This window comes from Gymnoscopelus microlampas, assembly GCF_963454915.1.
Source record: "Gymnoscopelus microlampas genome assembly, chromosome: 5".
NCBI classification, from domain to species: domain Eukaryota; kingdom Metazoa; phylum Chordata; class Actinopteri; order Myctophiformes; family Myctophidae; genus Gymnoscopelus; species Gymnoscopelus microlampas.
The window spans coordinates 26795243-26822443 of record NC_139942.1 but is presented as its reverse complement, the minus strand read 5'-3'; the positions used below and the strand labels follow the sequence as shown (position 1 = coordinate 26822443).

At 41.9% G+C, this 27201-nt stretch overlaps 1 protein-coding gene across 4 annotated transcripts in view; it reads right to left on the bottom strand.

Moving 5' to 3' along the window:
* Nucleotides 1-10453: 10453 nt before the first annotated feature.
* col15a1b (collagen, type XV, alpha 1b) overlaps nucleotides 10454-27201 on the bottom strand; it is a 60069-nt gene continuing 43321 nt past the window's right edge. For 3 of the 4 annotated variants that reach the window (XM_084056590.1, XM_084056587.1, XM_084056589.1), the window contains 17 exons: nucleotides 26613-26702; nucleotides 25729-25764; nucleotides 25557-25610; nucleotides 24770-24826; nucleotides 24246-24305; nucleotides 23973-24017; nucleotides 21865-21949; nucleotides 21626-21651; nucleotides 21108-21206; nucleotides 20707-20851; nucleotides 20532-20596; nucleotides 19724-19855; nucleotides 19386-19493; nucleotides 18239-18310; nucleotides 17782-17979; nucleotides 15872-15987; nucleotides 10454-15503 (listed from right to left, as the gene is read on the bottom strand). In XM_084056590.1, the coding sequence (XP_083912716.1) occupies nucleotides 15281-15503; nucleotides 15872-15987; nucleotides 17782-17979; nucleotides 18239-18310; nucleotides 19386-19493; nucleotides 19724-19855; nucleotides 20532-20596; nucleotides 20707-20851; nucleotides 21108-21206; nucleotides 21626-21651; nucleotides 21865-21949; nucleotides 23973-24017; nucleotides 24246-24305; nucleotides 24770-24826; nucleotides 25557-25610; nucleotides 25729-25764; nucleotides 26613-26702 (1611 nt within the window). In that variant the 3' untranslated portion in view covers nucleotides 10454-15280. The remainder of the gene's footprint in view (nucleotides 15504-15871; nucleotides 15988-17781; nucleotides 17980-18238; nucleotides 18311-19385; nucleotides 19494-19723; nucleotides 19856-20531; nucleotides 20597-20706; nucleotides 20852-21107; nucleotides 21207-21625; nucleotides 21652-21864; nucleotides 21950-23972; nucleotides 24018-24245; nucleotides 24306-24769; nucleotides 24827-25556; nucleotides 25611-25728; nucleotides 25765-26612; nucleotides 26703-27201) is intronic. The other variant, XM_084056588.1, reaches the window with a different exon arrangement.

The window sequence follows — 27201 nt, the reverse complement described above, 5'->3', positions numbered from 1 at the left end:
CCTTCTTTCACCGTTTGTGCCCCCCCCCCAAAAAAACATGGAAATGTTCTGCCTCTCCCAAGAATAGTTTGTCTGACGCCCTGGCATTTTCCTCTGGTGCCCCCCTGACGCTTCGGGTTGGCCAAGTACACACTGATGACAAGACTATTTTCATCTTGATATTTATGAAATTCATTAATTATTTTTTCTTCTTTGCTGTGCAGATGCAGTAGAATATTCAGTTTGCTTAGGTGGGTGTGTGTAAGAGAGAGAGAGAAGAAGAAGAAGGAGAGAGCGCGAGAGAGAGAGAACATTTTCATGTCAAAGACCGCCAAATTGATATGTATTTGGCCACGGACCCCCATATGAAAATAGTTTGTGCCAGGGACCCCCATAAAAGATTTGAGTTGTTAACTTATTTCAAAATGATTAAAAATTCTTCACAATCTTTCAAGATGTTTTGAAAATAGATCCACAATCTAAAAACACATCGCATAGTGAGCTTGTAGATTGACTATTTTCGCATAACCGATGTATGAAACAGAGTTAAACTGTTTTTGATGCTACTGTAGTGTAATTGATTTAGCTGGGGACCCCATGGAACCCCTTCAAGGACCGAGAGCCAGTGCCATAATGTATGCCTTATAACGAGGTCTACCTCTTCTTGGACATTGTATGGACGTCATACAGACTTTTTTGATGGTGTTTTTGCAACGCAGCTGACTTTAATCAAAAACAGCTTAAAGTTAAATATCTCCAAAACTACAAATGATTTCAAAGAAAAAATCTCAAGCATGCATGTCCACAGCAAGGTGGATTTTTTGAACTGTGAATGGAGTTTCTAGGTGAAAGTGTTTTTTTGAGGTCCCTTAACCCTAACCCTAACCTTCCATCCGCCTCCATTATAAATCTCTGAACTTTTAAAGGAGTACAATTCTAAAACTATCAAACATTTCAAAGATTCCTTTTCAGGCAAACATGTCCACAGTAAGATGAACATTTTAAAGTATGATTGAGGTTACTAGGCATAAGTATGTAGTTGCAAGCCTGCCTTTAAATGTCCATTGGCCGCATTGACAATGCATTGGGCGCTTAAAGTTAAATATCTCCAAAACTACAAATGATTTCAAAGAAAACAATATCAAGCATGCATGTCCACAGTAAGGTGGAATTTTTGAACTGTGAATGGAGTTTCTAGGTGAAAGTGTTTTTTTGAGGTCCCAAATTCGTCCATCGACCTCCATTATAAATCTGTGAACTTTTAAAGGAGTACAATTCTAAAACTATTAAACATTTCAAAGATTCCTTTTCAGGCAAACATGTCCATATTAGGATGAACATTTTAAAGTTTGAATGGGGTTTCCATTCTATCATGACATTTTGAATCATTACAGTCAGTTCATCTTCTTTTGGGTCTTGAGTCGAACCAATTACCGCGGAGACATCAAATTTCTCTTTTGGGCCTTGAGTCTTGGCACTCAAGGCCCAAAAGAGAAATTTGATGTAATTTGATTTAACCCCTGCCTTTCTTTCTCTGGTAAAACATTCAGTAGGATAGACGTTGAATAATATTTTGTTTTTATATACACACACACCCTAAATTGCCTGAAACGTACTCCTAAAAGGTTTTCGGGGGGACGATTTTGGCCTCCACACTTAGTGATTTTTTCGGATTTAACTTTCGTTTCGGTAGTGACCAACTTTCGTTTCGGAAGTGACCCAATGGTGAAAAAATAGATTTACTAAGTCCAGAGCTCGATGAATGTTAGGGACCAAAAAAAGTCACTACAAAGTACTACCAATCAACTCTAAATTGCCTGAAACGTACTCCTAACAGGTTTTCGGGGGGACGATTTTGGCCTCCACACTTAGTGATTTTTTCGGATTTAACTTTCGTTTCGGTAGTGACCAACTTTCGTTTCGGTAGTGACCCAATGGTGAAAAACTAAATGTACTAAGTCCAGAGCTCGATGAATGTTAGGGACCAAAAAAAGTCACTACAAAGTACTACCAATCAACTCTAAATTGCCTGAAACGTACTCCTAACAGGTTTTCGGGGGAACGATTTTGGCCTCCACACTTAGTGATTTTTTCGGATTTAACTTTCGTTTCGGTAGTGACCAACTTTCGTTTCGGTAGTGACCCAATGTTGAAAAAATAAATTTACTAAGTCCAGAGCTCGATGAATGTTAGGGACATTTTAAATTGTTGTGCCTCTAGAAGGCAATGGAAAACAGAAAGGTCTTTAGTTGTGTTTTAAAATAAATAAGAGTGGCAGCAGACCTAATTAAACAATATTGTCTTTATGTTATATCTTCCACAATCTACATTGAATGGAAATACATACAATAATGAATACATTTTCTTATATAACTTTGGACTGATATGCACATATTACATTGCAAATAAAAAAGGGAGACATTTTTTTAAAGTTATTTGTCTTGTTTGTTGTTCAAGTCACAGCACCAGGAAGGCTGTACTTGTCAGCCATCTGTTAGCTCAATGGGTTGAGACGCAGTATTCATGATCCAGAGGCCATGAGTTCAAATCCCATTGATGTCTTTCCTATGATTCTTTCCTTTGCAGACTGGCTTCCAGAAGATCAAGTGAAAACTACCAGGAAGGCTATATTTGTCATCCAACTGTTAGCTCAATGGGTTGAGACGCAGTATACATGATCCAGAGGCCATGAGTTCAAATCCCATTGATGTCTTTCCTATGATTCTTTCCTTTGCAGACTGGCTTCCAGAAGATCAACTGAAAACTACCAGGAAGGCTGTACTTGTCAGCCATCTGTTAGCTCAATGGGTTGAGACGCAGTATACATGATCCAGAGGCCATGAGTTCAAATCCCACTGGTGTCTTTCCTGTGATGCTTCCCTTTGCAGACTAACTTCTAGAAAAACAAGTTAAAACCACCAGGAAACCTGTAACTCTCAGCCAACAGTTTAGCTCAACTGGTCGAGCGTCTGTCCAATAACATGACTTGACTTGAGTGGGTTCGATTCCCACTCCGAGTCATGTGTCCCCGGTAACTTGGGGTAACGGATAAATTGACTGATATCCTTCGTGATGCTTCCCTTTGCAGAATAACTTCTAGAAAAACAAGTTAAAACCACCAGGAAACCTGTAACTCTCAGCCAACAGCATAGCTCAACTGGTAGAGCGTCTGTCCAATAACATGACTTGACTTGACTTTAGTGGGTTCGATTCCCACTCGAGTCAAGTGTCCCCGGTAACTTGGGGCAATGGATAAATTCACTGATATCCTTAGTGATGCTTCCCTTTGCAGACTCATTTCTAGAAAAACAAGTTAAAACCACCAGGAAACCTGTAACTCTCAGCCTACAGCATAGCTCAACTGGTAGAGCGTCTGTCCAATAAGATGACTTGACTTGACTTGAGTGGGTTCGATTCCCACTCGAGTCAAGTGTCCCCGGTAACTTGGGGCAACGCATAAATTGACTGACATCATTAGTGATGCTTCCCTTTGCAGACTAACTTCTAGAAAACAAGTTAAAACCACCAGGAAACCTGTAACTCTCAGCCAACAGCATAGCTCGACTGGTAGAGCGTCTGTCCAATAACATGACTTGACTTGACTTGAGTGGGTTCGATTCCCACTCGAGTCAAGTGTCCCCGGTATCTTGGGGCAACGGATAAATTGACTGATATCCTTAGTGATGCTTCCCTTTGCAGACTAACTTCTAGAAAACAAGTTAAAACCACCAGGAAACCTGTAACTCTCAGCCAACAGCATAGCTCGACTGGTAGAGCGTCTGTCCAATAACATGACTTGACTTGATTTGAGTGGGTTCGATTCCCACTCGAGTCAAGTGTCCCAGGTAACTTGGGGCAACGGATAAATTGACTGATATCCGTAGAATAACTTGTAGGAGTGTGCTGGTTCAAATCCAGATTCGGTTTCAGTTACTAAGGTGGTGACTGGATTTGAACCAGGACACTCCTACAAGTTATTCTACGGATATCAGTCAATTTATCCGCTGCCCCAATTTACCGGGGACTTGACGTTAGTGGGAATCGAACCCACTCAAGTCAAGTATAGTCATGTTATTGGACAGACGCTCTACCAGTTGAGCTAAGCTGTTGGCTGAGAGTTACAGGTTTCCTGGTGGTTTTAACTTGTTTTTTCTAGAAGTTAGTCTGCAAAGGGAAGCATCACTAAGGATATCAGTCAATTTATCCGTTGCCCCAAGTTACCGGGGACACATGACTCGGAGTGGGAATCGAACCCACTCAAGTCAAGTCAAGTCATGGACAGACGCTCGACCAGTTGAGCTAAGCTGTTGGCTGAGAGTTACAGGTTTCCTGGTGGTTTTAACTTGTTTTTCTAGAAGTTAGTCTGCAAAGGAAAGCATCACAGTAAAGACACCAGTGGGATTTGAACTCATGGCCTCTGGATCATGAATACTGCGTCTCAACCCATTGAGCTAACAGATGGCTGACAAGTACAGCCTTCCTGGTAGCTTTCAGTTGATCTTCTGGAAGCCAGTCTGCAAAGGAAAGAATCATAGGAAAGACATCAACGGGATTTGAACTCATGGCCTCTGGATCATGTATACTGCGTCTCAACCCATTGAGCTAACAGATGGCTGACAAGTACAGCCTTCCTGGTAGTTTTCAGTTGATCTTCTGGAAGCCAGTCTGCAAAGGAAAGAATCATAGGAAAGACATCAACGGGATTTGAACTCATGGCCTCTGGATCATATATACTGCGTCTCAACCCATTGAGCTAACAGATGGCTGACAAGTACAGCCTTCCTGGTAGTTTTCAGTTGATCTTCTGGAAGCCAGTCTGCAAAGGAAAGAATCATAGGAAAGACATCAATGGGATTTGAACTCATGGCCTCTGGATCATGAATACTGCGTCTCAACCCATTGAGCTAACAGATGGCTGACAAGTACAGCCTTCCTGGTGCTTTGACTTGAACAACAAACAAGACAAATAACTTTAAAGAAATGTGTTACAGCATAAATATAAATATTTTTCATGGGGGGCCCTGACACTACATCTTTTCACATTGGGGTCCACTGCCCAAATACATGTCAATTTGGGGGGTTGACAACAAAACGTTTCAGAACCACAGATTCCAAGGAAACAGCTGTAGGTGAAACGTACTCCTAACAGGTTTTTGGGGGGACGATTTTGGCCTCCACACTTAGTGATTTTTTCGGATTTAACTTACGTTTCGGTAGTGACCAACTTTCGTTTCGGTAGTGACCCAATGGTGAAAAAATAAATTGACTAAGTCCAGAGCTCGATGAATGTTAGGGACCAAAAAAAGTGTCACTACAAAGTACTACCAATCAACTCTAAATTGCCTGAAACGTACTCCTAACAGGTTTTCGGGGGGACGATTTTGGCCTCCACACTTAGTGATTTTTTCGGATTTAACTTTCGTTTCGGTAGTGACCAACTTTCGTTTCGGTAGTGACCCAATGGCGTGGAATTTTCTGAAAGATTATTTAAAGGTAAAAGCCCCAGGTAAAAGTTAGAACGATGTCCTTGTGGGATTTGACCTTAGGACCTTCAGTATGCAAGGCCTGAATCTTAACCACTGCTCCACCATGGTACATACTTTCTATGGTCTCACGCTCTTCAGTGAAAGATCAGATAAAGGTGCAAGAGTTGGGTATTGGTTGGAAACATGTCCTGGTTGAATTTGAACCGGTAACCTTCTGGTTGCAAGTCCTGTATCTAAACCATTGCACCACAGAGGTTCTGACTTGTTCTGTTAACTTAGCCTGGCAACGTTTGTACCCTTTTCCCTTTAAATATCCATTGCCATTGACAATGCATTGGGCGCTTAAAGTTAAATATTTCAAAAACTACAAATCATTTCAAAGTAAAACATCTCAAGCATGCATGTCCACAGTAAGGTGGAATTTTTGAACTGTGAATGGAGTTTCTAGGTGAAAGTGTTTTTTTGAGGTCCCAGAACCTTCCATCCGCCTCCATTATAAATCTCTGAACTTTTAAAGGAGTACAATTCTAAAACTATGCAACATTTCAAAGATTCCTTTTCAGGCAAACATGTCCACAGTAAGATGAACATTTTAAAGTATGAATGAGGCTACTAGGCGTAAGTATGTAGATGTAAGCCTGCCTTTAAATATCCATTGCCGCATCGACAATGCATGGGGCGCTTAAAGTTAAATATCTCCAAAACTACAAATGATAAAAAAAAAAAAACTCAAGCATGCATGTCCACAGTAAGGTGGATTTTTTGAACTGTGAATGGAGTTTCTAGGTGAAAGCGTTTTTTTGAGGTCCCAAAACCTTCCATCCGCCTCCATTATAAATCTCTGAACTTTTAAAGGAGTACAATTCTAAAGCTATGCAACATTTCAAAGATTCCTTTTCAGGCAAACATGTCCTTTAAAGCTGGTTGGTAGTGATTTTTTTGTGAATTTTTTTTCCCGTTTCGGTAGTGACGAAAAGTGCCGAGTGACGAAAACAGAAAAAAAATTGTTCCCCCAAAAACCTGTTAGGAGCACGTTTCAGGCAATTTAAAGCTGATTGGTAGTGATTTTTTTGTGAATTTTTTTTTCCGTTTCGGTAGTGACGAAAAGTGACGAGTGACGAAAACAGAAAAAAAATTGTTCCCCCAAAAACCTGTTAGGAGCACGTTTCAGGCAATTTAAAGCTGATTGGTAGTGATTTTTTTGTGATTTTTTTTTTCCGTTTCGGTAGTGACGAAAAGTGACGAGTGACGAAAACAGAAAAAAAATTGTTCCCCCAAAAACCAGTTAGGAGCACGTTTCAGGCAATTTAAAGCTGATTGGTAGTGATTTTTTTGTGAATTTCTTTTTCCGTTTCGGTAGTGACGAAAAGTGACGAGTGACGAAAACAGAAAAAAAATTGTTCCCCCAAAAACCTGTTAGGAGCACGTTTCAGGCAATTTAAAGCTGATTGGTAGTGATTTTTTTGTGATTTTTTTTTCCCGTTTCGGTAGTGACGAAAAGTGACGAGTGACGAAAACAGAAAAAAAAATGTTCCCCCAAAAGCCTGTTAGGAGCACGTTTCAGGCAATTTAAAGCTGATTGGTAGTGATTTTTTTGTGATTTTTTTTTCCGTTTCGGTAGTGACGACTAGTGACGGAGTGACGAAAACAGAAAAAAAATTGTTCCCCCAAAAGCCTGTTAGGAGCACGTTTCAGGCAATTTAAAGCTGATTGGTAGTGATTTTTTTGTGATTTCTTTTTTCCCGTTTCGGTAGTGACGAAAAGTGACGAGTGACGAAAACAGAAAAAAAATTGTTCCCCCAAAAACCAGTTAGGAGCACGTTTCAGGCAATTTAAAGCTGATTGGTAGTGATTTTTTTGTGATTTTTTTTTCCGTTTCGGTAGTGACGACTAGTGACGGAGTGACGAAAACAGAAAAAAAAATGTTCCCCCAAAAACCTGTTAGGAGCACGTTTCAGGCAATTTAAAGCTGATTGGTAGTGATTTTTTTGTGAATTTTTTTTCCCGTTTCGGTAGTGACGACTAGTGACGGAGTGACGTAAACAGAAAAAAAATTGTTCCCCCAAAAGCCTGTTAGGAGCACGTTTCAGGCAATTTAAAGCTGATTGGTAGTGATTTTTTTGTGATTTTTTTTTTCCCGTTTCGGTAGTGACGAAAAGTGACGAGTGACGAAAACAGAAAAAAAATTGTTCCCCCAAAAAACAGTTAGGAGCACGTTTCAGGCAATTTAAAGCTGATTGGTAGTGATTTTTTTGTGAATTTTTTTTCCCGTTTCGGTAGTGACGAAAAGTGACGAGTGACGAAAACAGAAAAAAAATTGTTCCCCCAAAAACCTGGTTCATTTTTTCTATGGTCTCTTGTACGCTGTTCACTGAAAGATTAGATACAGACCACAAGAGTCAGATAAAAGTTGGAAAGTTGTTGGATTTGAACCAGGAACCTTCTGGTTGTAAGCCCTGTATCTAAACCACTTGTGTGGTATTTACTACAATATTAGATAAAGCTAAAAGCCCCAGGTAAAAGTTTAAATGTCCATTGCCGCATTGACAATGCATTGGGCGCTTAAGTTAAATATCTCCCAAACTACAAATGATTTCAAAGAAAAAATCTCAAGCATGCATGTCCACAGTAAGGTGGAATTTTTGAACTATGAATGGAGTTTCTAGGTGAAAGTGTTTTTTGAGGTCCCAAATTCGTCCATCGACCTCCATTCTAAATCTCTGAACTTTTAAAGGAGTACAATTCTAAAACTATTAAACATTTCAAAGATTCCTTTTCAGAACCACTACAAACCACTACAAACACTTTTTGAACCACTACAAAGAAGACCCAGCTGAACCAGCGGACACTTTCAAAAGGACTGGCCGCAAATAAGGCTTCTTAGGCGGGGTACAGTGGTCTGACGAGCCGGTCATCTGCGGCCGGGTTAACAGCGGCTAGCCGGCTACACAAACGTCCGAAAGTTCGGTGCACAAATCAGCCACAGATTTGAAGTTAATTAACAACATTCAAGCCTAAAATAAATCTTAAAATTACATTCTGTGGCAAAACAAAAAAAGAATTCGGACATTTCTTACCGCGGTCGTAGTCCGCCATATTGGTCCTGTTTTTCAAACGCTGGTGGTCCGGTGCGGTGTTGCATTCTGGGCAATCTGCTGTGAAAAGTCCTCAGCGAGTCTAGTCTGAAGCATGCTCGGTAAAGGGGGCGGATCAAGTTCACATCCGGGTATTTGGTCTGTACTTGGGCAAATGCGAACTTAGGATTGGAACAGTACTTGGGCTGCTGGGCAGCGACTGATGACGTATCACAAGTTTGTGAGGACGGGAGTACAGACAAGTTCGGGTATTGAGAAACGGCCACCGTGTCTTCCCGATTTTGGCGGGGAGAGTCTTGTTTTTTTCGTTTTTTTGCTGAATCTGCTGTTTTTTGAGTGCGTTCCGGTGCGTTAGCCTGGCTCCACCCCTGAATCGCTAGCCGTCGTCCTAAAACACCCTGCCCCGGGTCTAAACCACCGGCCTCGGAGCGCGGAAAAAATGGGCCAGTGTGTTTTTGGGACGAGCGTTCCGTTTACCACCCGGTAGTGAAAATAGCAGATCTACAAGCTTACGATGTGACGCATTGTGAGCTTGTAGATCTGCTACGTTCACTGCTTTGGGTCCCGGGGAGACATCAAATTTATGTTTTGTGTCCCGAGCTAAAAGGTTTGGGAACCTCTGGTTTAAAAGATGCTAATAATATCTTTGTTTATTGTAGCTACTCCACTTATTCATTAACTGCTTTTACTTGTATTAAACGTTATAGCTGGATAGCTGTTCTGAATTGTGAACCAGCAGTAGTCTAGAACAGGGGTCTTCAACAGGGGGTCCGTGATAGGATTTCGTTTTTTTACATTAACCACTTGAACCATATTCCTTTTCTGAGGGGAACATTAGCCGAAAATAGCAGATCTACTCGCACTGCGAGGCGTTGAGAGCTTGTAGATAGGCAATTTTTGGCAAAGAGGCGAGGTGTAGAGGGAAAAAAGAGCAGACTAAGTAAAAATAAATGTTTTTTATCTGAAACACAATTGTATACAATATAGAGGGGGTCCCTGCTTCATCTCTCTCAGCTAGGGGGTCCCTGGCCTGAAAACGTTGTCAGCATTGTCTGCATGACAGTTGACTGAATTTTTTTTTATAAATAATTGATTGACATGGATTGTCACACTTTTTATAAAGTCATTAAATCCTCATTGAAATAACTATTATCTGTTATCGTAAATAGATCAAAGATATATTTGCATGTCTCTTAGACTTTACTATTTTAGGTTACTATATTGTGTACAATAGCTGTACTCTTTCTTGCCAAAAGTGTTAATGCGTTTGGGTTTTAAAGCAAGCCTTCCTGTATTGACAGATTTGAAAGTAAATTGACCCCAACCTGGTAAACCATTAATATCCATGCATGCACTCACAATGCATCTTGCTGTCTGACAGAACAGTAAAAGCCCTTGAAATATGTGATGACACAAGAGGTCGCCCAAACCCCCTCAGTATGTTTGTCCAGCTACCTGGTTTAGGAGCGGGGGAGTTGGTAAACAGGTAGAAATGCTACAAATAGAAACTAGCCACTTAAGAATATAGTCTTGAGGGAGAGCTGGTTTTTCTCGGGCCTACGTCAGCACTGACCTTTTTGCTGTTTGCTAAAGGGATTTGATTTCAGCTCTACCTCTCTCTCTTTCACTTTTTTCAACAGTCACACTTAAGCCATGTGAGGCGTATAAAATAGCAGTTTTGTTCAGAAAGGAGAAACTGTGGTGGCTCAATCATGGACCAGGTAATATTGCACCGATGCCAAGCTGTGGGAGAACAGAACAGAACAGAACAGAACAGGGACACATACTTCATAACAGATCGTTTTTCTTTTTGTCTTTAATCCAAGGCGATTGGAGTTTTTGCCTCTCTCAGTCGTGCACATGAAACAGTGCAGAGAGGAGAGAGTAGGGGTGCAATGGCATGCTTAAAGACACGTCGGATTATTGTTAGTCTCCATATGTTCAGTAAATACTGATACTTGATAATTGACCTTGCATGTCTTGTGCTCATGGGAGGGAAACCAAGAAAAGTTTACTGTTGAGGCCCGCACAACAGTATCTGCAGTTTAGGGTGGCATGTGGTTATGGGTGCTAGGAGTGTCTTGGGGACCCAGGACGTGTAAATGCTTTGTGTCCTCCATGCCTTCCTGTAAATCTAAATGTCCCTGTTGAGGTTTATCGCATGCCAGTGTATGAAGACGTGGCACAGTACATCACTTCCCTCTGGTGGACTGTCCATTCTATGACAGAAAAAACGGGCTATGTGGATTGCTCTCTTTCTTGATGGAAGACATGTCCAATATGGCTTATTTAAAAAAATACAATTGTATGCAGTAGATGAGTAAACTTTAAATAATCACTTAGTTAAGGAGGACACATGGTTAGTGTGTGTGATTGTGGAGTATGTGAATTAATAGGTGTATGTGTGAGATTGTGGACGATCAGTTTTTCATTCACATGCCCACACATACAGTACAGGATTAGCTGTTGATTCATGGGAGATAGACAAGATTCTTTTCTTCATGGCTTTACGAAAGACATTTAGGTCTACAAACTATCATGAAAATAAAAATGGCGAGGAGGCGGTACTTAGAAAAAAAACAAGACATTTATTCGCTGAGCACCAGTCAATGAGTACAAACAAAAACTTTTCATTTTTTTCCTCAGGTCTACCGAATTTTCTTTTTGTAGAAAAAAAGAAGAAGAAATCAAGGAATCAGACACAATAAAAACTAGCAGTTCTTTGAGGTTAGAAATAAAAATATTTAAAACACTTATGTGCCTCGTAAACAGATTGAGGCCTATCTTTTTCACAGGCAGAATATACTGTCACTACATCTCAATCATCGCTTGGTGAAGGAACATATTTAGTCAATTAGTGAGTGCCATACAAAAACCTACTTCTACAGAGTAAAAAAATACAGGTTTGGACAACACTTATATACATTTTCATGGAAATGTTGAAATGTGAACAGTCACTAGATTTCCTGATTATGTGCGGTTAAGAATTTAAAGAAGAAAAAAAAACTAACTTTAACTTTAATACTAATGCTCAAAACACATATTTTGTTTGTGAGACCAAATTCTAATCCTGGATGCTATCCTGGATGCTTATCCTGCTACCTATGCTAGGTAGCAGGATAATGCGGTTCACCATCTAGGCCTGATGGTGAAAACACTAGGCTGTATTTAGATTATCTGAATTTGGAATCAGTCAAATTACAATATTTTATATTTGGTTATTGAGTACCAATCAGTCCTTCTGAAACTATTTCACAATTTGATCTGGATGAATTGATTTGACCATTTACAATTTGGTCACATTCATGAATGCTCTTGAAGAGTTTAACTGAATGAAATATATGCCTTTGAGCTTTACAAACATGGCAAAGTAAAAAAGAACGTTTTCTCAAATCCCATTTTGAGCTGTCACATGCTGTCAGTTATTGTACCCCAAAGAAGACATACCTTCAAACTTTGGTACAATGTTTCAACATGGAACACCTGTACTGCCATTACTCATTTGGACCTTATTTCTGAATTTATGCTCCATCGTAAAACAATGTCACTTGCCGGAAAAAGCACATATACAAGCTCACAACCCAGCGCATTGTGAGCTTGTAGATGGGCTATTCGTCATACAATGATCAGGATTATACCTGTTTCACAGTGAAATCCTACTTCCTGGACTAGCCCATGGGTTCATGTGGAAATCCTTATGTCTACCAGTCCGACAAATGGGAGAAATTTAGATTGAATGATCTCAGGCTTTCAAATATAACAAATGAAGATTTGTTATACAGTATCAGCAAGACAGAAGGAAAAAACAACAACCATTCACTGGATTTAAAAGGGAGACTTCTCAGCTCGTCATAAAAGTGTGTATCCCCTTGACAGCTCATCGTGCCACAAAGACTATACGTTTAACATATCCAGGTGTTTCAACACATAGCTACAGTAAAGTTCCCAACCAACCCATACAGTTTTAGTATACAGTCAGTGTGTTTACATCAAATAGAATTGTGACGTGGCACATAACCTTTCAGACATGTTATGTAAACCACTGGACACTAAAAGAATAATCAGAGCTTGGCCGCCCTAGATCACTCATAGAGCAATCACATCCTGCTGGAGTAACATTATATTTTAATAAAAAATCAAATTCACGGGGTGTCCAGGGGGTGTAGGGGTAAAGTACTCACACGTCAATGTGGAGAATGGAATTGGGGAAATAAAAAAATACAAAATACAACAAAATACAAAATTATTTTAAATCAAGTTTTTGAGAATATAATATATTTTATATATCTATTTGTTATTTTGTTTCTACACCACTAAGACGGGAGGGGGGCTGAGCTTTCCTCAAATCCAATCATCTTGGGAACAAGTAAACAGCAGCACATAATCAAACAGTATGTGATGCTGTGTGGTGTCACGTAACGTTGCTTGTCAGATGCACCCAGTCTATGTCTTTATGTTGTATAAATGAAGTCAGGTATGATTGGACAATGATGCCATAAGGTAATTTACAAATATTTACATCTTCCTTCAAGGCACAGACACGTTGGAACATTGGAATGAGGCCTGAATGGTGACATCAGTGATGGGAAGTAAATAGTATGACATGGAAGAACAACATGGACTAACTGGGTCCATTCAGTATGAAACCCTTAGTGGTGAGGTGAGGTACTGTATCCAAAGGAAAGAGGAACAAAAAACTATTAGACCTAGGTTTGGCTATTTTAGTGGCCCAAAACATCTGTATGTCTGTACATCAGCTTGACAATCTGGTTTGGTCTACAACTGTAAATACTACAAGGGCAAGGATGTAAAGTAACGCTCACCAAAAAAAAAAACATCACCTGATACACAGTACAGTACTGGGTCCATGGTAACAATACTGTTATGGTAACAGAGTGGATATTAAAACAATGATTCCAAAGATGATACAAGTTTAGCCTTGGCGATTTCTTTTGTTCTTAAAAAGAATGGATCAAACAATGATATCTTTGCCAAGGATTTGTGATGGTGACTTTTGAAGTTTGTTACAGTTAGTCTACTGAGATTGTCGAGAACTAATATCACAATACATGTTTCCATTCCACAGCAGACTGTATAGAGTGACTTATTTTGTATTGTAAGATCTTGTGTGATGTTATACAATACTAGTAGGTGCTTAGTGAAAGGCATAAATTAATGTAATAGTGATTTGGATTCTTACCCTATAGACTGGGGTCATATTTAAAACAAATACATGAAAACAAATATTTTGTTCTGAAGTATCATAAGTGGAGGTTCACTGCGCACTTGAACATATATTTTCTTTGTGTGTATCTGTGTGTGCACACACACGTGTGCATGTTGCTAAACTACTGTACTTGTGAACACTACAGTACTATCTTAGACTGTTTATTTGCGTTTATACTTGCACACCTACTGGAATGTAGGTGCCTGCGCGTGTATGTGTGTGTGTGTGTGTGTGTGTGTGTGTGTGTGTGTGTGTGTGTGTGTGTGTGTGTGTGTGTGTGTGTGTGTGTTTGTGTTTGTGTTTGTGATTCTGCATTTGTACAGCTTTGTTTGTGTACTCCTTGCCAAATGTACTTTGTGCATGTGTGTCTGCATGTGTGTGCATGTACATGTGTGTGCATGTTTGTACAAATGTGTTATCTATATACCAACATTCATAGGATATACAGCTCTACACCTGTATACACCATGTGTGCGTGTGTCCCGGCCAGTGTTGGGTAACATTACTTTTAAACGTAACTCATTACGTTACAGGATTACCGGAGTGCCCACAGTGTTTTGGAGTTGTGCTGGGCTTCACCAAGGCATACTGGCATAGGCTAATTTGCATTGAAGTTCTTACTTCTCTTTTCACCAACAAATCCAAAAATAATGTGAATACTTCCACGACCTTACTAAAGTATAACCTCTCTGTCTTCTTTCAAGCTCTGCCATGTCGCAGGTGCGACAAATGAATGTAATACAAAACCAAACCAGTAGTACTGTCAGCCGTGTGACACTGTCACACCAAAAGTGGAGACCTATTGAATAGAATTATTACGCACGCAAGGCATCGGTCACAGATTTGAGTGTAACATCCGTGCAACTCTCCGTTGCCCCTTGTGGCAACAGAAGGAACAGGGAAATATAGGTCTTAAATGTATCAAAGTAACGCCATTGTTATGGAAAGTAACTAAGTAACCGATTAATCTAAAGCAAAACTAACGAGTTAGTTACTTGTAATGCGTTTACCCCAAGCCCCCAGAACTACGGTAGAACAGTGAAGCGGCCAAGCCTGGTGGTAAAATCTGAGAATGCACTTAAATGCTACTGCGCGTGCGTCTCCCGTTTTGTGCGCATGCTCACGACGCGTCACGACCCATGGATCCATTCCATTGGTTCATATTGGTTCCATATTGGTTCCTATTACTTACTTCCGGGTGCTTCAAAACGCCACTGAGCACTTTAATAGAAATTAATAGCTGGGGGCGGGGCAATCCGCCCTCTAGATATATTATAACTCTATGGTTTACCCCCAACACTGGTCCCGGGCTGGCACATGTGAAAGCTTGTGTGTAAATGTTTGCTGTTCACATTCAACAATGGAGCACCTGTATGTTGTACTAAACTTCCTGCATTGCACTTTCTGCATGCCTGTGTGTGTGTGCGTGTGCGTGTGCGTGTGTGTGTGTGTGTGTGTGTGTGCATTGCCTACAAATGTGCTCTCCCCTCTCCTCAATTCCTTCTGTGATGTGTGTTGTCCACATAGGTATTCTCTATGCATAGCACAATGTAGTGGTTGGAGCAGGAGCGGGTGTGCTGTCCGAGCAGCCGACCCGTCTGCAGCATTGAAGCCTGGCCTGTCACTGCCAGGTCTGCTGTCCTCCACGCCTCGCAGTAGTTAGTAGTCACACGGATTCCTGCTGTGCTGGAACCATGCCATATCAACTTCTCTGGCCTGGAGACACACACAGAGAGAGAGAGAGAGAGAGCACATGTGATGGATTGCAATAGGAACTCTGCCTGCATCTAATCCAGCTACAACTGTGCATGTGTGGTGAGGAAAAATGTAAATGGAGATTTAGACCTAAGGCCGATTCTAAAAAGGCCTTCCAAATCCTGACCTAAGTTTTCTGAAGAACTTCAAATATTTATTCAAAAATTACAAAACATGTATGTCGCTATATACTGTACATAGCTACAACTACCCCAAAAGGGGTTCCCGGATTGAAAGGTATAGTTACATATAAGGGTTCCCGGTCTAAATGGGTTAAATACTGTAGATTGTTTAAAGACTCTAGATTGCACACGCATGCACACACTTACCAGGCTGAGTCAGTCATGATGTTACGTCCATCAAAGGAGTAGATGGGTGTGGCTGGGTTGAACACGCCTCCATTCCCAGAGAAGATGGACATCCAGCTGCTGAACAACACCTCACCCTGAGAGGAGAGGAGAATAACATCAGTGAGTATTAAGACAGTCATAGCATTTATCAGGAAGTGCATAGATGACCTTCCAAAGATGTCAGTTTGAATACATATATATTATATTCAAACAACCGTTGATTAATGGCAGCGTTTGCACGGCATTTCACTTCTGTGACACTTTTTAAACAAAATCCCACTCTGACCTCTAAAAACCATCAGAAAGGCCAAACGGGAGAACAAGAATAGAGTGGGAGACCAGTTCAACAGCAAAGATGTGAGAAGAATAGGGCGGTGTTACAATAACAGACTTCAATGGGAGTCGTTTGGTTTGAGGCAAACAACCCCAAAAAGCCGGAGATAGCCCCCCCTTGAGGTGGCCAGACCTCTCGTGTCTCTGTGGCTGACGTGCTCAGAGTGATGAGTGAACATCCGGATGGCTCCAGGCCCTGATGGCAGCTTGTGTGTTTACTGATATTTTCAACCTCTCCCTCTCTCAGGCTTGGAGTCTGTGCAGGCTTATTATTGAAGTGGATTAATGTTAATATAAGTTCTATGTTCTCTGGATTTAGGCTGTGCTGGCTATTTTCTGTTACCCTGTGTAACAGACAGACTTACTGGGCCTACAAGAGTAGGCCCAACAAAGACTGCACATTCATATTTGTATTTTAAAAAACATTATGATATGGTAACCTGCTGCATCTAGCTTTTTCTTGTTGTTCCACTTTTCTGGATTGTGTACTCCTACCTATATAACGGTATTGGGATATCCTGTTGATATTGTCTCTTGACATTCTGTTCAGGGGCACCTCATAGATTTTTTGTGAATAACCTTTTAGGCTTGATATTGTTTCACATCTACATACGTAGATGCTCACTTCTGATACTGTGTTTAATGACATTTGTCTTTTGTATGTTCACTTTGTTAACTTTAAATCATTTCAATGGTCATTGCACACTGGTCACCTATCAGGTTATCACTTGACCTGTGCATTGTATTTAAAGTGGAGTGAGCAGCGCTCAGCCCACTCAGGTTGTACCAAAATAAAAAATTCAAAGGGAGCTACACTGTGCAAACTTAAAAATGTCTCCTATATTTGTCGTTTGAAGTTAATCACCTGCCTTTACATGATCTACAGATGTGTGCGACACCTTTTTTGATCCTGTCCCCAAGCACCCAAGGCACCTCAAGGTAACACGACTGGAGACCTGTCGTCCTCATCTCAATTGTTAGTAAATGCTTTGAGAGGTTGGTGAGGGACTTCAGTTGTTCCACCCATGGCAATTTGCATCTCGTCAACACAGATCTACTATTGATTAATTAGACTTAAGAGACTGGGGATGGGGATGTGATGATGGCTCTTCACTTTGTCTTTTCTCCCCTGGAGAAGAGAAATTGTTTGAATGTGAATGCCATTTGAGGACTACAGCTCGGCATTCAACACAAGAGTTCCTGACAAGCTCGATACAAAGTTCAAAGTCGGTGAGTCTGTGAGTGTGGACACTGGGACCCTCCCTTCATTTTTATATAATGGTCGTAATAATGTTGACAACCACTGTAGCACCAGGCAGCCACAATACGCGTGTATTGTGGCTGTGTATCAACCCATAGATGGCCGACCTTGATGCTGTCACACTGAACGACCCAAGACACCAAGTGTGTGTGTGTGTGTGTGTGTGTGTGTGTGTGTGTGTGTGTGTGTGTGTGTGTGTGTGTGTGTGTGTGTGTGTGTGTGTGTGTGTGTGTGTGTGTGTGTGTGTGTGTGTGTGTGTGTGTGTGTGTGTGTGTTTTGTGTGTGCCCTCCTCACCCTGAGATTAACCACAGGCATATCGTGCCGGTCGGCCTTCCTCACTATGGTGGCCAGATCCTGGAGATGTGAGGACAGGAAGGCTCTGTAGGTGGCCGTCAGCCCCATGTTGCGAGCCTGCTGGTAGCACTGGAAGTCTGCCCCCCTGATGCCACGCATGTCACCTCTCAGCGGGGCGTTCAGGGCGACCAGATGGAGCTAGGAGGGGGACGGCATGAAAGGGTGAACAACAGATGCATAGATAAACAGAGGGCAGAGAGAGCACAAGAAAGAGACAATAAGAAAGTAGGAAAGACAAAAATGAGTAGCGCATCCACAAAGAGAGGGAGAGAGAGAGAGTGTGTGTGTGTGCGTGCGTGCGTGCGTGCGTGCGTGCGTGCGTGCGTGCGTGCGTGCGTGCGTGCGTGCGTGCGTGCGTGCGTGCGTGCGTGCGTGCGTGCGTGTGTTTTCTACCCACCCCAGGTACAGAGTTGAAGGCCTCTGGCAGCTTATAGCTGGGTTGGTATCCTCTACTCGGCTCCTGTAGCTCCTACACAGCAAATAGAGTATGCAAAAACATACTTTTCACACTGAAAGTAACATCTTACAGAAATACAGCTGCTTCCATAAACAAGCAAATGCTATTTTAGGCTTCCTGTTTTTTTTCCTTCTTCTTTTTTCCCTTTATTTTGATAGGAGAGTAGGGAGACCAGAAACTGTGGGGAGAGAGGGGGTAGAGACATCAGGTCTCCATAGCCGGAATCGAACAGGGGTGCTGAAATCTTGTGGTTGACGCATTATCCGGTCAGCTACCAGCATGCCCCAGGAAATGTTGTTTTAGATTTATAAATATAAATAAATAAATATATTTTGCACACTGCCAGTAAGCCAAGGAAGTACCTCCATGCATTTTGTGGTGGGGGTTTCTTCTGCTTCGATATTAAGGACTGTATTATTTAGTATTTGTAAAGGTGATCCTTAGATGCTGATTCTTGTGATTGCCACAAGTGAAGGTGGATGAGGATGAGTTCTCCTGAGGTTAGGTTGTAAGGCTAACCTATTCTTCTATGTTCTGAGATGTCCGGTGAAGTCTTTGTTGGGTCACGTCCGGAAGGGAGATTTGGTCTTTCACTAAACCCCTTTTTATTGTCTTTGTATTTACCTTCACTGCGAGATTCTATAAAGCTCTGCAGGAACTATGTGATTCTTGAGTATCTAATTCTTCGCTTAACTAATTATCTGACTTTTTATCTAGCTGCTGTCCGATGCTCTATATGCTCGACTGCACATTGCTCGATGCAGCTGTAGGGCGACGTCACGCTGGCGTTGTGTCCATAAGGCAACACATTTGCTTTCACACACAGTACATTTGATATTTTTAGAAATATTGAACATTCATTTTATAATGGAAGTCAATGGCAATCCATCAAGCTGAAACCTTGCCCAAATCTGGAGTCCTACATCATGATGACTGACGTCACAGACTATGAAGTCCGATTTCCACATGAAGCCACGTCCCTTGTCTCGTTTGATTTTAGATTTTTAGTTAGGGTTAGGGTTAGGGGGTGTGTGTGTGTGTGTGTGTGTGTGTGTGTGTGTGTGTGTGTGTGTGAGCATGCATGTACCTGGCTGTGGATTCTGAAAGGTCTGCTACTTTCTCCTGGTCTGCTGAGCGCCTGAGACACTGCTTCAGAGGAGGGTCCTTCCGATGGCAACGGGATCAACTCTCCTAACTGTGGGGACAGGACACAAACACACGTGAACACACGAGCATGCACGAACGGTCGCACGCACGCACGCACACAGACACACACACACACACACACACACACACACACACACACACACACACACACACACACACACACACACACACACACACACACACACACACACACACACACACACACACACACACACACACACACACACACACACACACACACACACAGAGCGCTCATACCTGAACCTTGCGCCAGCCGTTGCGTGTTCTGAGGTACAGCTCTCCTCCTCTGTCAGCTACATAGGCCATGGTGCCTTCAGCCGCCCTGTGGCTCTCTCTGGCCAGAGCATGGACCGTCTTATAGGTTGTCACCTGAATCACAACACACACATCAGCAACGTTTGAGAGAAATACTCACATCAATGACATTGAACATCAGATTAGAGTTCTGAAATTCTGCCCAAACCCCTAGCGGCCGAATGGTAAGGCTGACGGAAATGGCAAGCTTTGGACTAGGTATCTAGTTTGTTGCCGTCCGTTATTAAAAAACAACTGCCGAAAATGGCCAGAACTCAAACATACAAAATCTATGAAAGTAGCTGTTTTCAAGATGTTTTGGCCATTATCTCTGGAACGGAAGGTCCAATCTGCTCAGTTGAAAGCTTGTTGGATGAGAGACTTTGAGGACCTTAAGCACACACCACTTTCCAGGGTTTTCGGGTTTTCTGAGCTAAAATGATGGTAATTGTTCATACCGGGCCCTGTTCGAGCCGGCCCAGTTAGGGTCCAGTTAGGGCCGGGCTTTAATTTTCAGGCCTGTTGAGAACTCTACATCAGATCAGATTCAACACATTCAGATTCTGTTACTAGGTAAACTGACCAAGAACACATTATTAAGCCAGATTTATAGTTAGTTGCGTGCCGGTGACGCACACCAAAAACAGCAGATCTACAACCTCACAGCACGTCACAGTGCCGACACGCCAGTCCACCAGAGCTATTCAGAGATCTGTAAAGTTCCTTGCTCAAAGGCTCATCAGTGACTTACTGGGTTAGCGTATCCTGGGGATCCTTGTGGTCCGGGGGGCCCAGGGGGGCCGGGGATGTTGACAGCTAGAAATTGTTAGCAAATTCAATGAATTGAGTTTTGTTTTTACAGCAGATTTAAAAAATGCAGAGCAAAATATTATTGCATTTTTCTTGCCCTTATAGGGCCCACATACATGATCCATAAACAGCAGGAGGTCCTGGGGGACCAGCTGGTCCGGGGGAACCGCGGGCACCAGGTCTTCCGAACCCAGGAGACCCAGGCTGGCCAGGCTGACCATCAGGACCTGGGGGTCCCACGATAGACTCACCCTTAGGACCCTGCAAAAAAAGATAAACAAAAAAGATATAATTATTCATGAGAAACCTAGTATTCAAATAATTGCTTGCTCTTGATATCCACATTGAGATTATATTCTCAATATTGAGCAATATGTTTTGCAATATGGCTGGTTTTCAGAATGACACTGCAGATTACACGTTTGGTGGGTTTAAGAGCTGTTCACCCTCACAGGGAGGTGTGCACTTTGAGCCAAAGAGTGAAATATCATTCAGATGAATCAATAGAGAAACTCACCACGAGTCCTGACCTCCCAGGCAGGCCTGGAGGACCAGTCAGACCTGCATCCCCCTTGTCACCCTTCTCACCTTGGTAGCCATCCTCACCTTTGTCTCCCTGAGGAAGGCACACATGCATATATATACAGACAGACAGACAGACAGACAGACAGACAGACAGACAGACAGACAGACAGACAGACAGACAGACAGACAGACAGACAGACAGACATTTGGAGGGAATGGTAAGTAGACTGCCCTGAAGAGATGATTACATTTTTAGTTGGGGGAAAAAAAACTAAAGTGTTGATTTAAGTGCTGTACAATAAATAAAAGTCAAATAGGTAAAACTTGTTATTTTTTAAACCACTGCACTTGAGAAACATTATGGCAAATTTTGTGCAGACTCAAATGCTAAGGAAAAAGGTATGTATTAAAATGAGATCTAAAAGTGTTAATGGAAGGGGAAGAGATAATAGAAAGGGGTAAATTAGTCAAAAGCCTTGGGGCAGCAGTATTAAGACTGGTAGGACTCACCATAGTTCCATCAGGAAACATGGGTTCTGAGAAGATGAAAAATTAAGAAGACAATGAACCACACAGAGCTGTCTTTTGTCATCACAAAGTTTAATTTATTGTTATTATTTTATAGAAGAGCTAGGGGTTTCTTTCACTTAAATTTGAGTGCCCATTTTGTGCATCTCTATGACACAGTATCTGTGTGGGCTACAAATGGTTTGCTGTGAGGTAAGCTATTTTAATTTCTGCGTTCCTACCTGGTGTGCCTGGCTCTCCAGGTGATCCCATGTCTCCTTTGTCTCCCTTAACACCAGATGAGACACCTCTGCCGACTGTAGACTCCTACACACACACACACGCGCAGACGCACACGCACACGCACACAACGCAAACAGTCACAAGTTGCATGTCATTAAAGGGACAGGCTGTTGACCAATTTAAGAAACATATCTGTACATACAATGTAAAACAACAGGAACAACACAGAACCAGAGGCATTAAGGGACGTCGATTGGTTAAAACATTGCCATCAGCAGTGAAAACACCTGTTAAAAAGAGGACACAAGCTGGGGACAGCGGCACATAAAGGTTTCCCTCCACCATTCCTCATCACTTGGAGACTGAAAAACATGAGCCTATATTTCCACAGCAAGCGGACCCCCCAAGAACAACAGCCAAGGACGGAGGGTGATAAGTCGTATCAGTTATGAGTCCTATAGGGCTGATATGGCAGTCGGTGCCAGCTCAGGTCCAACCGCGTGCTGAACAGTCACAGGTGAATGACTGGCCTGCGGAACATTCAAGATTCAATAGCTTTATTATACTTATACTTGTCATGTTCATACCAGTATGTGCAGTGGAAGTACTCAGCAGGCCAAACATTTGCTGCATTGATCATATGCTATTTCTCCATTTGTCTTTGTGACTAACTAAGGCTATGGGTATGTGATAAATTATCGCCCTCTGTAACCAACCTAATGATGAATGCCCGGGTGATAATCTACAGTATATGAATAAGGAGATGGGTATCTGCTCTATACTGTATGTAAAGTGTCTTGAGACAACTTGGCACTATAATACATTTTATTCAGTATCGCAATATGCCAACCTCTGGTTAATACAATGACTATTTTCCTTTTACTAGGGATTATTTAAGGTACCTTCAAGGATTCCACTTTGAGAACCGGCCTACATTGTGGCTTATTGCCTTATTATCAAGTCCATGTTAAATTTATGGCAGCAACCTTCACCACACTGACCATAACACAAATGTGGAGGCTGAAATACCAATCAGGAGTGTTTGTCCCCATGTCCAATACCCTGATTGGCTTGACTTTCAACAGTGTTGTTCAGTTAGTAGTCCTTGATGCTATAGGAACACCAGTGTCTACTAACTATATTGAACTTTACAACAGCTGCAACAGCTTTCTATGAGACTCTCCATTCAAGTCATCAGAGGGTTGATTGGAATTTAGCCAGGTAGTCACCACCACCACAACAAACACTTAGGTGTGTGTCAATGAAGTTGCTTGTGCAAGCATTTTATCTACAGTACAATCTTGAGTGTTAGTTGAACTCTGAGTGTGTAAAAATAGACCCACTCTCAGAGATAAACTAATACTCAGGATATTGCTGTGTGGATCCTACCCAAGGACACCAGGGCTTGGTTCAACTTACTTTCTATTCAGGAAGTGGATTATCTTCCAAATTGAAGCAATTAAAAAAAACGTTAACCACATGAACCCTAGCGTCTCTATTCTGGGGGCGCACATTCGCCCAAAATAGCAGATCTACACACGTCCCATTGTGACACGTTGTGAGCTTGTAGATGGGCTATTTTTGGCAAAGACATTTGGTGTAGAGGGAAAAAAGGAGGGGGCCAAGTACAGACCCCCCTGGAGGACCCAGGTCAACAAAGTATATAGGGTTTAAGCGATCCCTACCAATTATTCGGTAAGAAAGTTGAATTGAACCCAGCTCTAGCAAGTCACAGAGTCTGAATATCAACAGTGTTCACTCTCTCCTCGCCTCCTTGAGATGTGCAGGGGGGGCAAGAGGAGGCAAGCAGAGAGGAAGCACTTTCACATTCAGCCTAAATCATAGCTGAATAAGCCTTGTCCAAGAGGTGATACTGGAGAGAGGGAGAGAACATTATGGGATTAGAACAGTGCGGGGGGGGGGGGGGGGGGGGTTAACGGGAGGGAGGGAGGGAGAGAGAGAGGAGGTAAGATGAGGTAAGTGGGAGGAAGAGGTGCTTGTTGTAGCACAGACAAGAGGGCCGCCATGCCACCAAACCCACACACCAACAGACCGACCAGATGGCCAGGTTCACACCGAAACGGACCAATCAGATGGTCACACTTACTCGTCCCTTTTTGCAGTGCGGCCGGGGGCGGACCGGGAACACTGTCTTTGAGATTCAGAGGAGAACACCCACATCAGACTACATGATCACATATGGTCAACTGTATTTCACATTTAACATGATCTGTTTTACACCAAGGCTATGCTAAATTCACATCTGAGACTCTTGGAAAAGGTTTGCTTGTCCAGACCAACACAGAGACATTTGTCACACAACCCTCAGTAAATGAAAAATGTTCATGAGAGAAACAACATGCCACAGAGTCATACTTACTCCATTGAGCCCGATAACTCTTCCTGGAAGTCCAGGTGTGCCAGGTGGACCAGGAGGTCCCTGGAGAGGAGAAAACAAAGTTAGTGAAGAACAGTTACATTCTCTCTGGTATTATTATTATTTCTTATTATTACTTCCTGCCTGATAGAGTTACCCAATTACTTCCTAAAGGACCAGACACACTGAAGGCATCAGTGACGCTTTCAGTGTATCGGGGCCTTAATGGTAATTGGTGCATTTATATAGCGCTTTCATCCAAAGCGCTTTACATTGATTGTTCCATTAACCCATTCACACACACATTCATACACCGATGGCGGAGGAAACCATGCAAGGCACTAACCTGCTCATCGGGAGCAATTAGGGGTTCAGCGTCTTGCTCAAGGACACTTCGACACTAACTCTAGGGGAGCGCCCCAGCCCGGGATCGAACTGGGAACCTTGCGGTTTTCCAGTTCACTCTACCCGGCCACTCTACCCCTGAGCCACTGCCGCATGAAATACAACTCTACTTAATCTCTTACCGGTGCACCAGTGGTGTCTCCCTTTTCTCCCCTTCTCCCAGGCATACCAGGCCGGCCCTGTAGAGACATATTATTATTACGGCTCAGTGGAAAGGCAATATCTATATGACACATGCTGCTAGATAGATAGTTAGATAGATAGATAGATAGATAGATAGATAGATAGATAGATAGATAGATAGATAGATAGATAGATAGATAGATAGATAGATAGATAGATAGATAGATAGATAGATAGATAGATAGACAGACAGACAGACAGACAGACAGACAGACAGACAGACAGACTTAGATTTATCAAAGTCTAATTTCTCTGCTTTCTGTTGTTTTTCTGCTGTTTTTCAAAAAAACAAGCCACGTTCAAACGGCCATAGCTCTGGAATGGAGGATCGCGACCGGCCAAATTATTCTTCCTATACTACCGGACCCCCATGCGTGTAATGAGACGAGAGACATCTCCGTGATGACGGAGGTCATGGAGAATATTCCATGATTTTTCAAAGGTACAGTAAAATCACTGTTTTCGCTGGCAAGGGGACCGGAGACGGATGAATTAATTAATTAATTCCTGGCAGTGAATGAGTTCATTAATTGTAATTTTTTAATTAGCTTTAATAATAAAAATCGTACTTCCTTGTTCTTTACGAACATGAAATCTAAATGTCATGTGCATGGCATATTATAACTTTTTATATGAAAACAGAATTAGCCCTGATGGCCACACAATAAAGTAATTTCTTGCCTCAAATCCAAGATTATACAAAACAACAAAAGTGACTTTACTCACCGCTCGACCTGGGAAGCCATATTCTCCTTTAGGTCCAGTTGGGCCCATTGGTCCCTGAAACAAGTAATCACACGCACACGCACGCACACATACACAAATATATTTGATTAAACAAATTCTATAGAACCATTTCTTTCATGAATTCATAGTCTTTCATTTAAAAATAACTCACCATAAGTCCTGAAGATCCAGGAAAACCACGGTCACCCTGTGAATACACACACAAACTAAATTGAGCTAAATTGAGAATCTAATGGGAAGGATTTATGGCATAATGAGCTAGGACAGTGTTTCCCAAACATATGTCCGACACTGAACCGTTTATTTTTACATTTCTTAGAAAAAAAGGTATTCCAACAATGTTCAAAAGATTTTCAGACATTTTCAAAAATGTTCAAAAATAGTGAAAATTACACACCAAAAGCTCACAATCACGAGGTAAAGCCCTCACACCTACAGCCCCTGTAACTATGACTTAGATATATCGGTCGATCGGCATTGTCATAGTACCCATTGAACACGTCTGTCTGTGTCCCTTTTGCGCTGATATATGGAGATCCCTGATGTCATCAGTATATGCCCATATATTGGTATGCCCATATATGGGCATATCGGTTGGATCGCCGGTTCTGGACAACCGGATCTCCATATGCCATATATGGACATATCGGTCGGATCGGTGGTTCTGGACAAACGCATATCAGATATGCCATATCCGAACAACTCGATGGCTGGTACCACACTCCCTCGAGTCCTTGCCAATGTGCGTGTCGAGTTTGAAGTCGGTCGGCCCTCTGTGGCTCTGATCTCTATAATGCCATAAAGCCAATTTGAATATAGGATTAATCGAGTTTGGGTCCCAGGGAGACACCAAATTTCACTTTTGGGTCTCAAGCTGAAACAGTTTGGAAACCTCTGCGCTAGGATGATCAAATTTAAGTGTGAAAGGCAAAGGCTAGAGAGGAAAAAGGTAATTAAATGCAGGCATTAGCAGGCTTTCAACCTTTGCCACCAAAGTCCACATTTTCAAAAGATTTGCTTTCCATTAATAGACACCTTGGGGCCTTTGGGTCCCTGGGGGCCTCTCAATCCTGTTATGATAGATCCATCAGCAGCAATGGTCACTCCAGGCTCTCCCTTTTCTCCCTGTGAATGAAGTTTACAGATTTACAATTGAGAGCATTAGCAGTTTCCCTGGTCTTTTATAATGGATCTGCTCAAACATGCTCATGCTTTCCAACCCATTTCTGTCAAATCAATAAAACAATGTTTAAAGCAATGCTATGGTATACAAGGTTGCAAGTTTTGTACAGAAGTAGCTCTTGTTGGCCAGGGGCAGTACTCTCAATTGGTTTTCAATCTATTTCCCATCAATCCCCTTCCTCTGTTGCAACAATGCGAGTCGAACCCAAAATCAACACAACACCACTGGCAAAACACAGCAAGAATTAAACAAAATTAATATATATATATATATATATATATATATATATATATATATATATATATATATATATATACATATATATATATATATATATATATATATATATATATATATACACACACACACACACACACACACACACACACACACACACACACACACACACACACACACACACACACACATACACACACACAC